Consider the following 14,222-nt stretch of genomic DNA (forward strand, 5'->3'; position numbering starts at 1 on the left):
CACCAGCCCACACACAGGACTAACTTCATTACCTTAACCCAGTTCTAGACTCTGAGGAAGGTGGAACTGGGGCTGAAGAGCTGTAAATCTTGAGCAGTAATAGGCGAGCATTTTCTATAAAGGACAAGGTAGTGCCATTTTAAGTTCTGAAAGACATGTAGCTGTTACAACTATCCTGCTAATTTTGTACAAAAGTAGCCATAGACAACACATAAAGGGATGGTAATGACAGCAGTTTGTAGCTACATATTGGAAACAGCAGAGGAGTCCATAAAATCACAAACGCCCAAGCTTTCTTCCTATGTAGCCCAGGCTGGCCTTAATTAAATATTTAATCCTCCTGCCTCCACCTCCGAAGTGCTGGGATAATACACGTTCTATTACACATAGCTAGAAAGTGACTTTAAAAAAAAATTATATGAATATCTTACTTACATATATATATGTGCACCTTGTGCAATCCTGGTGGGCAAGGTCAGAAGAGCCCGTCAGGCCCCCAGAACTAGTTACACGTGGTTAGGTTGTGAGTTGCCATCCGTGTAGGGGCTGGGAACCAAACACAGGTCCTCTGCAAGAACAAGTGCTCTTTTTTTTTCCTTTTTTTCTTTGTTTTTTGTTTTGTTTTGTTTTGAGACAGGCTCTCTCTACAGAGCCCTGGCTGTCCTGGAACTCACTATGTAGACATAGCTGGCCTCAAACTCAGAGATCTCCTGGCCTCTGCCTCCCGAGTGCTGGGATTAAAGGTATGCGCCACCACCTGGGCCAGAGCAGCCTCTTCAGTCTTGTGTGTTACCCAGGCTGGCCAGGAACTAAACTCCTAGGTTCAGCCTCCCAAGTAGCTGGGACTGAATACACCTAGCTCCAAGGTTTTTGTGTTTTTGTTGTGTTTTTTTTTTGTTGTTGTTGTTGTTTTTTAATTTTAACTTTATTTTATGTGCTTTGGTGTGAGAGTGTCAGATCCCCTGGAACTGTAGTTAGACAGCTGTGAGCTGCCATGTGGGTGCTGGGAACTGAACCTGGGTCTTCTGGAAGAGCAGCCAGTGGTCTTAACCCCTGAGCTATCTCTCCAACCCTGCTCCAAGATTTTGTGATTATTTGGTATGCATTCTGGGCTGGAAACTGCTGTCCTAGGTCAACTTCAGTTGTTCAACAAACTGCTTTAATTGGGCAGTAGGGAAGAGATGAATGGACAAGGATCCCAGGATAAACACTAAGAACTAGATTACTACTGGAACCATTTTTTGTCCACCCGACAAATGAAATGCTCTTTATTTGAGTTTTTCATGTGCAAAGCACCACAGAGACTTGCCCAACCCAGCAGGGTGGTCATGAGAAGGAGTCACAATCACTAAGCCTTCCACCTAGCCCTCTTTCTCCAGCCATTCCTGATAGGCCCCAGCATAGTGTCGAGCCCTGTGGAGAAAATGAGTAAGGGAAGAGCAGGTCCGGGAGGCAGTCCCCGGTCGTTCCCAGTTAGCAAGCCTTACAATGCCTCGTCATACCCTGTGTATCCAAGACCTTGTGCCAGCTGTGTGGCCTGGAAGCCCCGCTTGCCCATCTGACAGAAGAAAACAAGATTCTTGTCTTCCAGCTTTGGCTTCTCAGCACTGTACAAGGCTTGGAAAGCAGCTGGGTCCATGGTCAAGGCGATTTCCAGCTCAGACACTGAGAGAGGACAAAATGGAGAGCCAGTGGCACATTGGGGTTCACAATATGGGCCTGAAAGAGCTGGGTCCTGGTCAATCTTCAGAGACTGTCCAAACATATGGTGGCCACCCCCCACCCCATACCAACCTCAAAGATAAGGAACAGCCTGCTAGTGTAGGCAGTTAGGCCAACAATGCAGCCACCTTCTGAGTCCTAAGGAGGCAGTAGAGGATCAGGTGGATTAGGGAATCCAGCTTCAGGCAGGTCAAGGATATAGCTGCTGACTTGCCCCTCTGGCTGCCTGCTGTCCCCTCAAACTGGATAGGCTAGTTCCACTGCCAGGATTCTCCATTCAGCTTTTCTCTGGGGACCCCGAGTGCTGGCTTGAGCAAATAGGACGCCCCGCTATCTCTACCAGCATTGTCCCTACCCTGAGTGAGGCCCCTTTAGCTGAGACCATCATGGCCCGTCCCTCTACCAACACAAGAAATCCTATACCAGGGATGTTGAGTGCCCCGGGGATGGTACCAGCTTCTGCCTCCTCCCGAGATCGAACATCGAAGAGCCGGGCCCTGCCTGAGGCCAGGAGTGAGCGTAGTTCAGAGAACGAGACTGTAGACACTGAGAGAGAGGACATGAAAGAACTGAGGCAGGGGGACCACAAGACACCTGTGGCCTGTGCCCCCTGCCTAGAAGCTTCCCAACCCGGTAGAGCTGTTTGTGAGGACTGCAGCCACACTCCTATGCTCCTCTCTCCCCAAACCACTCTATCCAGGGGACCAGCATTCACAACCTCACCCCCACATCCCAGATACCCTCACGTCCTTCTCAGGTACCTCCAGTCATGGTGCCAGCAGCAGCAATTGTGTGATGGAGACGCAGGAAGGCAACCCGAAGCATCTCCCCCCCTCCCCAGCCCAGCCAGGGAGACCGGAACTGGAAGCAAAGTGCAGGCCCCGGCTGGCACACACGCAGTGCCCCAGTAGCACCTGTTGGTGATACCTCTAGCACCAGCCCACAGTAGAAACCTTTAAAGACTGCACAGTGTAGGCCGGAAATGACATCCAGGTCTGGCACAGGTGCCAGGATTCTGGGTAATGAGTATAGGAATGGTAGCACCCCACCCAAAGGTTAACCCAGCCCTCCCTGGTCAAAGGGTAATATGTACTTTCCCTTCCCCCAGAACCCCATAAAAGAAAGAGAACAGACAACTGTGGTTCTAAACAATTTTATCTTTTAAAAAAAAAAAAAAAAAGAAGAGAAAAGAAATAAAAAGAACCTTCCCTGGAAGGGAACGGCTCTCAGTGAGCCCCTGCCTATCTTTCTCCCTGGCTTCAGAGACTTCTGCAGAGGCCCAGCTGCTCACTGGCCTCTCTACTATTCATGGGATCGCAGCCACCTAGCCTCCTTCCCCACCTCTTGAATGAGCCTGCTCCCCAGAGTAATCAGGTGCGTATCTTAACTTCTGCTCCAGGAAGGAAGAGCCAATGGAAGTGCTGGACCCAGAGAGTGTGCACAGACCCTCTGCTGGGCACTCTAAGCAAGCCCGAGGCAAGCCCAGATTCAGTGTGTCCAATGTCCACGGATACAGCACATGCAGTGTGCAAAGGAGCACAGGGCCCGGGGACTACACAGTGGGAGCAGGCAAGGCGGTCAGTACACTTTGTGTTTCACACCGCTCACTGCAGACTGACACACCACAGGCCCTCTGTTCAAAGTCACGCTTGCCAAACTGCCCCGGTCCCATGCCAGACGTGGGCAGTGAAGGAAAGGGGCATGGGATTAGCCTGTTGCTCCCGGTCCCTCTGCAGTTCGAGGCCCAAAGCCCACCGAATCCCCACAGTTAGTTGCTATCATTCTTGATGACGACCTCCAATCCATGGTGCCGTAACTGAGCTCGGAGTAACAGGTTCTTGTTTTTAAGATCTTCCACCTGCACAGAAAGGAGGCAATAAGGGAAATGGCAGGGAAAAAAATGATACTGCTAAGCCACAAACTTAGTCACACACCCAGTGCTGAGAAGGACAATGTGAAGTGTTTCCTAGGGAATCCAAACTGGGTCAGTGGCTACAGGGCTGCGGAGGGGCCTGTCCTGGCATTTGTCTGACCTGTTGTCGAAGCACATCATTGTCCAGCTGCAGCTGATCTAACCCCTGCAGTTCTTCAGACAATCGGTGGTTGCTCTGCCGCAGCTCCTGGATATAATCACAGGCTTTGGATAGGATTCCACCTTTACTCTGCAAGGTAAAGTCAACAAATGAAGACCAAGGCTTAAAACACCTCGCTTGCTTCCCAAGAGCACATTCACACTTTTGGCTTGTTTCTTCTCCCCACCCGTGCCCTCCCGGAACGGTGAGACAGCATCTCAGAGAGTATTGTGAGAAAAGGTCGGCCCTGAACAGTTCACTCGCCACTTTTCTGAAAACAATCCCAGGAGACAGAGCTCCAGCTTCCTCCTCCCTGCTACCAGGGTCTTTCCATGACCTGGCCAGACTTGGTGCTCTCCATTGAGCAGTCTGGGATGATTTTGGACAGCTGCACAATCCAGTTGTTGATCTTGTCCCGGCGGCGCCTCTCCACTGTGGGACAAAATGGAGGACACGGAGATTCAGTGGGTGGCCAGCCCTTCCTGCCCTCACACTTCCCACAAATCTACTGAGGCTGCTCTTGGCATCACACCTGGCTATCCCCTACCTTCATTATGTTGAGCCCGGCGTTTCTCATCTCGAGTTGTCCTGGGAGCCTCTGACTTCCTGACAGTAGAGTCCAGGGTAATCAGACCAAGGAAAAGACAAACAAGCAAAAACAGACTGTTTAGGGTGTCGAATTACACAAGATTTAGCAGCTATTAAAATCACTCAAAATAACTAAGAATACGTAAGGTCACTCACGGGGAATAAGGGTGGGTCCTGGGGGCAATTGAACGCTGGCTCCCTCCCTGCAATACTTCTTGTGGTGACATCATCACAAAGAACTGACCTGTGAAGATGTGAGTTAGGCTTTTGTCAGGACCTGGGACTGGGAACCTCACCAAGACCTTGGGACCCTTTCGAAAATATGCTCCCATCTGCTGGTAAAGCAGTTTAGGCTCTATATGCCCTGTTTTTTTGGGGGGGAGGGGAATGGGAAAGGTTCAGACATGGTTTTTCTGTGAAGCTTTGGCTGTCCTGGAAGTCACTCTGTAGACCAGGCTGGCCTCAAACTCAAGAACAGCCTGCCTCTGCCTCCTGAGTGCTGGGATTGAAGGTTTGTGCCAGCACTGCCTGGATTAAAGGCATTCACCCACCACCACTGCCCAGCAACCCTGATCTCAACAGTTACTGGAAGTTAAGTGCTAAGGCCCAGAGCCCCCAGCCACATTCCGCAGCCCAGTCCCACTAGCTGCCATCCTTGTACAGTATCTCACCGGTACTGGGCGGGGTTGCCTGCCCCAGCAGTGCCTCTGAGCCCTGGGTGGTAACAACAGCGGTTGTACTTCCAGATGTGGTACCCCCTGACCCATCTCCCACTGCCGTGCTGGGAAAGTAAGTATAATGTGTTTCAGCGGCTGCTCCCTCCGCATCGGCTGCATCATCACTGGTGAAAGCACCCTGGATCACCGCCTGCAAAGGGAAATGAGTCCAGTCAGTAAGGGACACAGTTCTACACTATCACCCTGAAGTTTCTATCCCTACCAGAAGGAAGGAAAAACACAGAAAGCCTTCAAAGATGTGACCAATGCAACCCCAACACAAAACTAAACTTACTTCAAATACAATCTGGTTTTTTTTTTTTTTTTTTTAATTCAATTGTGTGGGGTTTTTTAGATTTATTTTTATGTTTATTTTGTCTGAATGTTATCTATGTGCACTATGTATGTGCCTACTGCCTGTGGAGGCCAAAGGAGGCCATTTGATACCCTGAAACCAGATGATGGCTGTGATCCACCATATAGATATTTAAGAAGTGAACTCAGGTCCTCTGTAAGAGCAAAGAGTGCTCATAACTGCTAAGCTATCTCTCTCCAGCTCCAACTGCATGGGCATGCATGCATGGCTCATGGGCACAACCTCTGGAGATGACAGGGTCATCTCAATGACAAAAGGTAGACTACATCTGAGCCTAGTGCTTTGGGTCAAAGCCACCCAAGATGCATGCACTGTTCCTAATCCTACCCCTCCTTCCTGCTGGCTCCTCCCTGCCCATCCCCCTATACCTGGGTCATAGACTGAGTGGCAGGGTAGCCACTGATGGCGCCAGTGCCCTCTGTCTGGCCATCCAGCTGCCCCTCAGACACCTGGATCACCCTGTACATCACCTGGAAGCAAGAAGAAGGGGAGAGGTGGGAAGGCAAGACAAGAGTAAGTGCCCAGAGCCTACGCCCTCTCAGAAAGGGCCTCCTGGACTGAGTCCCAGGAGTCCTTCAAAGACAGATTCAGCCATTTGCCCCTTCCTTCCCAGCCCCACACCAATCTCTAATCTCTACTCTTAGCCTTCTATTAACATGTCATCCTGATCACACAGTTTCATCTCATTCTCCAAGCCACAGCTCCCCAAAATATGTTCAGGCACCTCCCTTGATCCCAACCCCAGGTAACATCTGCAGTCACCTGGCCCCCTCCCTTACCTGGCCCCCATTCTCAGTTCGGAAGACGTACTTGACGTTGGGGTCAGGGAAAGTAGCAGCTGACTGGATGCTGGCGATAGCTACACTAGTTGGGTCCTCTCCAGTGGCCACTGCACCTAAGTCCAAAGAGGCACAGAAAGGTCTATGAGTTCCCTGCCTTTCTCCTTGCTCTACCTGTGTGTTGTGTAAAGGACACACAGCATATACACGGTGGCCAGCCGGCCGAGGCGGGGAGGCTAGGATGAGCTCTTGGTCTTGGTTTCAACATTCACCTTCCTGGATCTGCACTGTCCCCTCTTCGGCTTCAGCTGTTTTCTGCTGCCTATTTGTGGTAAAACAAAAACAAAGAGACGATGTGAGATGCTCACGGACTTGTACACAGTTCCCAAACTCACTGGCATTCACAACAGATGTCAGGTTAGGTTAGATTAGATAATGGCAGTATTTTACTGCCAAGAAATGACAGACAATTATTGCCAGTCATGGTGGTGCACATCTTTAATCTCAGCAGTCAGAAGGAAGACGCAGGCAGATCTCTGTGATTTTTTGAGGCCAACCTGGTCTACACAGTGATTTCCAGGACAGCCAGGGCTACGTAGAGATATATTCTGTCTCAAAAACAAAACAAATTAAAACAAAACAAAAAACCTAGTAAACTAAGTGTTTACCATGTACATAGACATCAGGCTATAAGCACTTTTTTTTTTCTTTTTGGCTTTTCAAGACAGGGTTTCTCTGTGTCGTCTTGGCTGTCCTGGATAGAACTTGTTCTGTAGACCAGGCTGGCCTCAAATTCAGGAGATCAGTCTGCCTTTGTTTCCCAAGTGCTGAGATTAAAGGCGTGTATCACTACCACCACCTGGCATACTACCTTGATACTAACAACACATGAAATTAATAGTGCTACTATTTTTTTTCTTTTTCTTTCTTTCTTTCTTTCTTTTTCTTTTTTTATTTTTCTTTTTTTGTTTTGTTTTTTTTTTTTGAGCTGAGGATTGAACCCAGGGCCTTGTGCTTGCTAGGCAAGCGCTCTACCACTGACGTAAATCCCCAACCCCAAGTGCTACTATTTCATAGATAGGAAAACCAAATCACAGAGCTGGTAAGTAATGGAGTTGGGGAACCCAAATCCAGTTCTGCCTGAACCTAATAGTCCTAGCCATTTTGCATTCTCCAAGGCCATCCCTCTCTCACCCCAGTCTCCACTTCTTCACTTACCCCTTCATCTCTCTGTGAGGGGCTCATCCGAGGAACTGGTCTTTTGGGGAAGTCTTCGTATCTCCTGACTCAAAGGCCTGAGTGCTAAATCCTGGTGGAAATTAGAGTTTACAGTGAGGCTAGGCAACTGAGCAGCTTTCCAAGTTCTTGAACCTAGGCTCCAAGAAGACAAAGCCAGGAAAATGAACCAATTATCTGCAAAGGCCAGTGAACTTCCCCAGTTCTGACGGCAAGGGCTGGGCTGCAGTGATTGAAAAGCGATCCTCCTGAGACATAGTGGCTCACTCCTGGAATCCTAACACTAAAGGGAATGAGATAGGGGATTGGTGCAAGTTTGAGGCTAACTTTGGCTACAGAATGAGACCTTAGAGAGAAAAAGAACCAGGTGTGCTTGCCCACACCTGTAATCCCAATACTTAGGAGATCGAGGCAAAAGAATTAGGAATTTAAGGTCATCCTGGGTTTCGAAGCAAGTCTTAGGCCAGGTTGGGCTACAAGAACTTGTCTCCAAAACAAAAACAAACAAACACACACTATAAACTGGGGAGACGGCTCAGGGGTAAAAGCACTTGGATGGAAGCCCCACACCTGAATTCTAAACCCACTGAGAAAGGGGCAGGGCAGTGAGAGCATCTCTAAGTCATGTGCACCTCGATGGAGATGGGTGAGCAGTAGACTTGAGGGCCTCTGGAAGCTGGGCGGCAAGTCGAGGATGACACCCCGAGGCTGTCCTCAGAACAAAAGAGGAAAATCAGGCTGCTAAAATGGCTCAGCAAGCTGGGCAGTAACAGTGCACACCTTTAATCCTAGCACCGGGGAGGCAAAGGAAGGCAGGATTTCTGTGAGTTCAAGGCAAGCCTGGTCTACAGGGAGAGTGATGTGGAAGATCACTTTGACTAGGCAAAGGTGTGCTGCATTTGTTTATGCTGCATTTGTTTAACTATGTAAAGATGTGTTGCTGTTTCACCTTGCCTGCCTAAGGCACCTGATTGGTTTAATAAAAAGCTGAACAGCCAATAGCTAGGCAGGAGAGGGATAGGCAGGGCTGGCAGGCAGAGAGAGTAAGTAAGAGGAGAAATTTAGGCTTGGAGAAGAGGAATATCCCCAGGGCCAGAATCCAGGCAGACAACAGCCAGCCAGACACAGAGGAAACAGAAAAGTAAGACATACAGAATGAAAGAAAGGTAAAAGGCTTCAAGGCAAAATGTAGATGAAGAGAGACAGGTTAATATAAGTTATAAGAACTGACAAGAGCCGGGCAGTAGTGGCACACACCTTTAATCCCAGTACTCGAGAGGCAGAGCCAGGAGGAACTCTGAGTTCCAGGCCAGCCTGGGCTACCAAGTGAGTTCCAGGAAAGGCTACACAGAGAAACCCTGTCTCAGAAAAACAAAACAAAAAGAACTGACAAGAAACAAGCATGCCCCAACATCCACCCCATCTATGATCTGCTGGAACACATGAAGGGACCTGACCTACATACAGACCCAAACTACAGGATTTCCACAATACAGGACAACAACAGGATATCCAGGAGATGCTCTATGATAGTGTAGTAGAAACCAGAGGCCTCGAACCAGACCAATGACTCTTAGCAACAGACACTTGCAAGATTCACGGACAAAGGGGGTTCACTGCGTGACTCACTGTGTTACACTGCAGCCTCCATGATGAGATTTTTTTTACCCCCCCCCTTTTCTCTTAAATTTTGTTTTATTTGGGGAGGGTGCAGGGGTGGAGGACAGATGCGAAGGGATGGGGACATGAATGGATCAAGTACATGATGTGCCAGGTGGTGGTGATGCATGCCTTTAATCCCAGCACTCGGGAGGCAGAGCCAGGCGGATCTCTGTGAGTTCAAGGCCAGCCTGGTCTACTGAGCGAGATCCAGGACAGACACCAAAACTACACAGAGAAACCCTGTCTCGAAAAAACAGCCCCAAGGCAAGAAAAAACACATAAAATAAATAAAAAGTAAAAACAAGCATAAGATGTATAATTCAGCTAGTATTTGGCTTAAAAGGGCTTATTGGGAAATGTTATCTTTTTTACTATTTTCTACAGAGAAAATATTTTCCAGTTTCAAATAACTCTGGACTTTGGAATTACAACCTGTCTTTATATTAAAACAAAAATTTAAGTGGAAAATGCTGAGGGACCACTGAACTTGGTGTTGTATTTATATATCTATATCTGTATAAAATAATGATTATAAATGCTTGTTTAAAAAGGTGAAGTATGGGGTTGGGGATTTAACTCAGTGGTAGAGTGCTTGCCTAGCAAGCACAAGGCCCTGGGTTCGATCCTCAGCTTGGGTGGGTGAAGTGCAATTTGGGATTTAACAAGAAGTTGTAGATTTTCAACACTGTACACAAACTCCTTTGTTACAAATAAACATTTACTCTTCAAAGAAAAACAACAACAAACAAAAACAAGCATAAGGCTGAACATTCATAATTAATATTAAATTTCGTGTCATGATTTGGGGGCTGGCAGTCAAAGAAAGTGTGCTACAATCTAGAACTACAGAGAAACCTTTTCTCAAAAAACCAAGAGAGAAAGAGCGAGAAAACCAACTCTTAAAAGCTGTCCTCTGACCTCCAGGGCCCACATCCATGTATGCACACGCACATACCATAACCTTTTTTTAAAGCAAATTTTAAAATAATGTTCTTTGCTCCCCCCCCCCTTTGGTTTTGGTTAAGACTGTGCTTCTTGGGCTGGAGAGGTGCTCAGAGGTTAAGAGCACTGGCTGTTCTTCCAGAGGTCCTGAGTTCAATTCCCAGCAACCACATGGTGGCTCACAACCATCTGTAATGAGATCTGGTGCCCTCTTCTGGCCTGCAGGCATACATGCAAGACAGAATACTGTATATATAATAAATAAGTAAATCTTAAAAAAAAAAAAAAAGAGAGAGAGAGAGACTGTGCTTCTCTGTGTAGTTCTGGATGTCCTGGAATTCACACTGTAGACCGGGCTGGCCTGGAACTCACAGAGATCCTTCCTGCCTCTGCCTCCCTAAGTTCTGGGATTAAAGACATGCACCAGCTGCTCCTTCAAATTCATTCCAAGAGGAATAATTATACTGGAAGGCTAAGAAATAATATATTTCAAGGTACAGTACTAAAGCAATTATGGATTATTACTAAAGCTATTATACTCTGTTATGACATTTTCATAGGAATAGCTAGGGCCATGTTTAGACCACCACTATTAAGTAACACCCACTGTGGTCTCTGATGCTTCTACCAGCTTCCTAGACACAAATTATACAATAAGGAATTGTAAGGCAGGCAGTGGTGGTGCACATCTTTAATTCCAGCATTTGGGAGGCAGAAGCAGGCGGATAGATCTCTGAGTTAAAGGCCAGCCCGGGAGCTAGAAGTTGTGTCGTTGATAAATTCGAGGGGATGAGAGCTCCAGTCACAATGACTGAGATGGTTTGCAACGACCGTCTAGGAAAGAAAGTCCGAGTCACGTGAAGAAACTGATAGCGGCTCAAACTGGCACCCACTGGAATAAGATCGTTCTTTAAAAGTGGTATATGATTTTTAAGGACCACGTGTCCCCGGGAGATTATGAAATCCATGATAGGATGAACCTGGAGCTTTATTACCAATAGACAGGAATTCCTTCTCCTTGTCTACCCTGCCTTCCTCTCCCACCCTCCTTTGACACTGGTGTAGATGCCCATTTTTAATGATTCACATAAATAAAAACTTCAATGCAGCCGGGCGGTGGTGACGCACACCTGTAATCCCAGCACTCGGGAGGCAGAGGCAGGTGGATCTCAGTGAGTTCGAGGTCTACAGAGCGAGATCCAGGACAGGCTCCAAAAAAAGCTACAGAGAAACCCTGTCTTGAAAAACAAAAACAAAACAAAAAAACTTCAATGCTGGAAAAAAAAAAAAAAAAGGCCAGCCTGGACTACAGAGTGAGTTCCAGGACAACCAGGAGTACACAGAGAAACCTGTCTTGAAAAACGAAAGAAAGAAAGAAAGAAAGAAAGAAAGAAAGAAAGAAAGAAAGAAAGAAAGAAAGAAGGGAGGGAGGGAGGGAGGGAGGGAGGGAGGGAGGGAGGGAGGAAGGAAGGAATTCTAGTCCTCACCAGGCGTTTTGCTACTCACCTTTTGTTTGTTTGTTTGTTTGTTTTTCAAGACAGCGTTTCTGTGTAGCTTTGCGCCTTTCCTGGAACTCACTTGGTAGCCCAGGTTGGCCTGGAACTCACAGAGATCCGCCTGGCTCTGCCTCCTGAGTGCCACCACCGACCGGCTGGTGCTCACCTTTAATCCTAACACTAAGGAGGATCTCTGTGAGTTCCAGGCCAGCCTGGTCTACATACTGAGTTCCAAGACAGACAGGACTCTGCACACAGAGTCTCAAAATAAAATAACAACAAAAAGGAGATTCCAGCGGGGTGGTGGTGGCGCACACCTTTAATCCCAGCACTCCGGAAGTAGAGCCAGGTGGATCTCCCTGAGTTCCAGGCCAGCCTGGACTACCAAGTGAGTTCCAGGAAAAGGCGCAAAGCTACACAGAGAAACCCTATCTCAAAAAACAAAACAAAATAAAACCAGTCCTCAAATCCAGAAAGGGAAAAACTGGAACGTCTGTTTTCCGTTGGAAAACCATCACTAACCACAAAACCTAGATTTGGCTCTTGGGCACCATTCTACTGTCAGGGCTCTTGTTTTGGGGGAGTCCAGATTTACAGCATCTGTTACAAACTCTAAAGCCCAAGTGCATCATTTCAAAGCTTCTTTATTTTATTCATCGAGGCTTCCTGTAGAGAAACACAGTTGCTACAATGTTGCCATGACAACTCCAAATCAACTAAGCCTCAGGAGGAAGGGGGGAAATCCAGGCTCAGGGTTCTGAAGGAGAAAAGACAATGGAGGAGGAATCCATCTACAATGTTTCTGCCTTAGGACTCTTGACATCCCGCCAGAGAACCGGAAAAACAAAGAACTGAGCAGACAGATGCTTCCAGAAAGAAACAGCTGCACAGTACAAAGCAATAAAATAATCTCAACAAGAAAGGGCAAGATTTTTGTAAATTCTCTGCCTGAAAGACCCTCCAAAACCTTTCTAATGCAAAGAAAATCTTAGGTTAGCGGATAAGAAACCTTGGAAAGCCCGCGTGGAAAGAAAATGGTAACAACAATAACAAAAAGGAACAGAAAGTGAAACTGCCCGTCCAAAGTAATGCTGCTAAGGGAGCTTGGGGACCACCTAGGTCTCCATCCTCAAATGCCAGGAGGAAGAGTCCCTCCGAAGCTTGTAGCATGGTCTGCAGGAGGAGGCAATGAAGAGAAGGCAAGACAGTACAGCCCACAGCTGTCAGACAGAGCAACTTCTGAGGCCACTCAGCAACGGCGTCAGGCTACTTACTCAAATCTTGGTTGTACATCCGGAAGCGTTTCCTGAGCATTAAGAAAATGTGACACGGAAATCAGCATCGGATGTTGTGGTTTGCAAGCTCAAAAGGAGGGCCCAGCAAACGCCCTCGCCAAGCACGGACGCAAAGGCAGAAAAGAAAGATCAAGTTCCAAAGACTTCAGACGTCCGGACCTTGCCTGAGAACGAGGCGTCTCCCTCTGCAGGCCCACCAACTAGTAGTAGGCGCTTGGGGAGCTGGGCACCCGCCAGGCGCGAGCCCCGAAGCCCGCGCGGTGACCCTGCCGGCCCAGCCCCGCTCGCCCCGCGCCCCAGCTGCTCTGCAGAGGAGACAGGAAAGGACGCGGGGGACCTCCCCAAGCCTGCGGCTGGCAGCTGCAGCCCGCGGCAGGACACCGCGGGAGGGTGGGACGCGTGCACTCCGGGGCGGGGAGCGAGCTCGGCCCACAAAGCAGGGCAGGAGATAAAGAGCCAGGCACGGCCCCCTCCCCCAAAACAAAGGCTTCGTGGCCAGGCGTTGCCTGGCCTGAGAAGATGAAGCCAAACCCAAGCTGCCCCGCCTCGCCGCTCCACCTCGTCTCCAGATTCCAGCTGCCTCCTACGCACTCACCGACCCAGGCCGCTTTAGTCGCCAATTTCCCCCTGCAGCGTTCTCCCTCTTTGGATCTAGGTCTCTCCATAGACAGCTGCTCATGCGCAATCGCAGCCTGCGGCCATATTGGTGAGGGGCGGAAGTGTTTCCTCGGCCCGCCCAGACTACTGATGGCCCCAGAACCGCCCCGTTTCCGTTCGCTGCAAACTTTGATGCGGGTTAAATTAGACGTGGTTTGTGAGTTTTTACAGGCCCCTAAGAGAAACAGTATCCTTGGGGACGTCTCTAGCGTTTTAGCTGTTTTCAGCAAGAACCAGGAAAAAAAAAAAAAAAAAAAAACCGACTAAATTGTACTTCCAGCTCGGGGCTAGGCGGAGCCTTTTTAATTCCACTAAGAGGAAGTAGGGGAGAAACGGCGTTCTCCGGCGCCATCTTTAACAAGGGCAATTTGGGACGCCATCTTGGACCAGGGCATCATTTTGAGGGGTTCCAAGTGAACATTGGGACATTTCTGGGCATACGTAGATCTGGGTATAGTCCTTTGAACTAGCGTCAGCAATCCCCAAAGACTTAATAGCTTCCAATTTTTCTGAGGCTCATGTGACAATTTTGATTACCATTTTTCTCACTCTGGGTGTATACCTATAATGGTTTTGGAATAGTCAAGTATAATAGCTAGAATTCAGATTCTGAAACCATTCAGACCCCGATCTTAAATCCACAACTGACACTTTTTTAAAAAACTAGGATCTTTATGTAGT

The 14,222-nt window shown here is 48.2% G+C and overlaps 2 protein-coding genes and 1 pseudogene across 4 annotated transcripts; 1 reads left to right on the top strand and 2 right to left on the bottom strand.

The window, feature by feature from the left end:
* Nucleotides 1-1,349: 1,349 nt before the first annotated feature.
* Nucleotides 1,350-2,547, bottom strand: Tstd1 (thiosulfate sulfurtransferase like domain containing 1). Its single transcript, XM_036203070.1, has 4 exons — nt 2,484-2,547; nt 2,146-2,268; nt 1,503-1,665; nt 1,350-1,413 (listed from the first exon to the last, which is right to left on the bottom strand). Exons 1-4 carry the CDS (start codon nt 2,545-2,547, stop codon nt 1,362-1,364), a joined length of 402 nt encoding a protein of 133 aa, XP_036058963.1. The 3' UTR covers nt 1,350-1,361.
* A 369-nt stretch (nt 2,548-2,916) lies between these two features.
* Nucleotides 2,917-13,608, bottom strand: Usf1 (upstream transcription factor 1). 3 transcript variants are annotated; one of them, XM_036202913.1, is made up of 11 exons: nt 13,480-13,608; nt 7,472-7,562; nt 6,526-6,575; nt 6,254-6,369; nt 5,843-5,944; nt 5,054-5,249; nt 4,539-4,626; nt 4,342-4,400; nt 4,132-4,226; nt 3,756-3,884; nt 2,917-3,580 (listed from the first exon to the last, which is right to left on the bottom strand). In XM_036202913.1, exons 2-11 carry the CDS (start codon nt 7,477-7,479, stop codon nt 3,491-3,493), a joined length of 933 nt encoding a protein of 310 aa, XP_036058806.1. In that variant the 5' UTR covers nt 7,480-7,562; nt 13,480-13,608; the 3' UTR covers nt 2,917-3,490. The 3 variants fall into 3 exon arrangements, with proteins under 3 accessions (XP_036058806.1, XP_036058807.1, XP_036058808.1); XM_036202914.1 differs by lacking the exon at nt 13,480-13,608 and adding an exon at nt 12,864-13,312; XM_036202915.1 differs by lacking the exons at nt 6,526-6,575; nt 7,472-7,562; nt 13,480-13,608 and having other exon boundaries at nt 6,285-6,351.
* On the top strand, nt 10,901-11,111 carry LOC118593441 (annotated as a pseudogene).
* Nucleotides 13,609-14,222: the final 614 nt, after the last annotated feature.

This window comes from Onychomys torridus, chromosome 11 (genome assembly GCF_903995425.1).
Source record: "Onychomys torridus chromosome 11, mOncTor1.1, whole genome shotgun sequence".
NCBI classification, from domain to species: domain Eukaryota; kingdom Metazoa; phylum Chordata; class Mammalia; order Rodentia; family Cricetidae; genus Onychomys; species Onychomys torridus.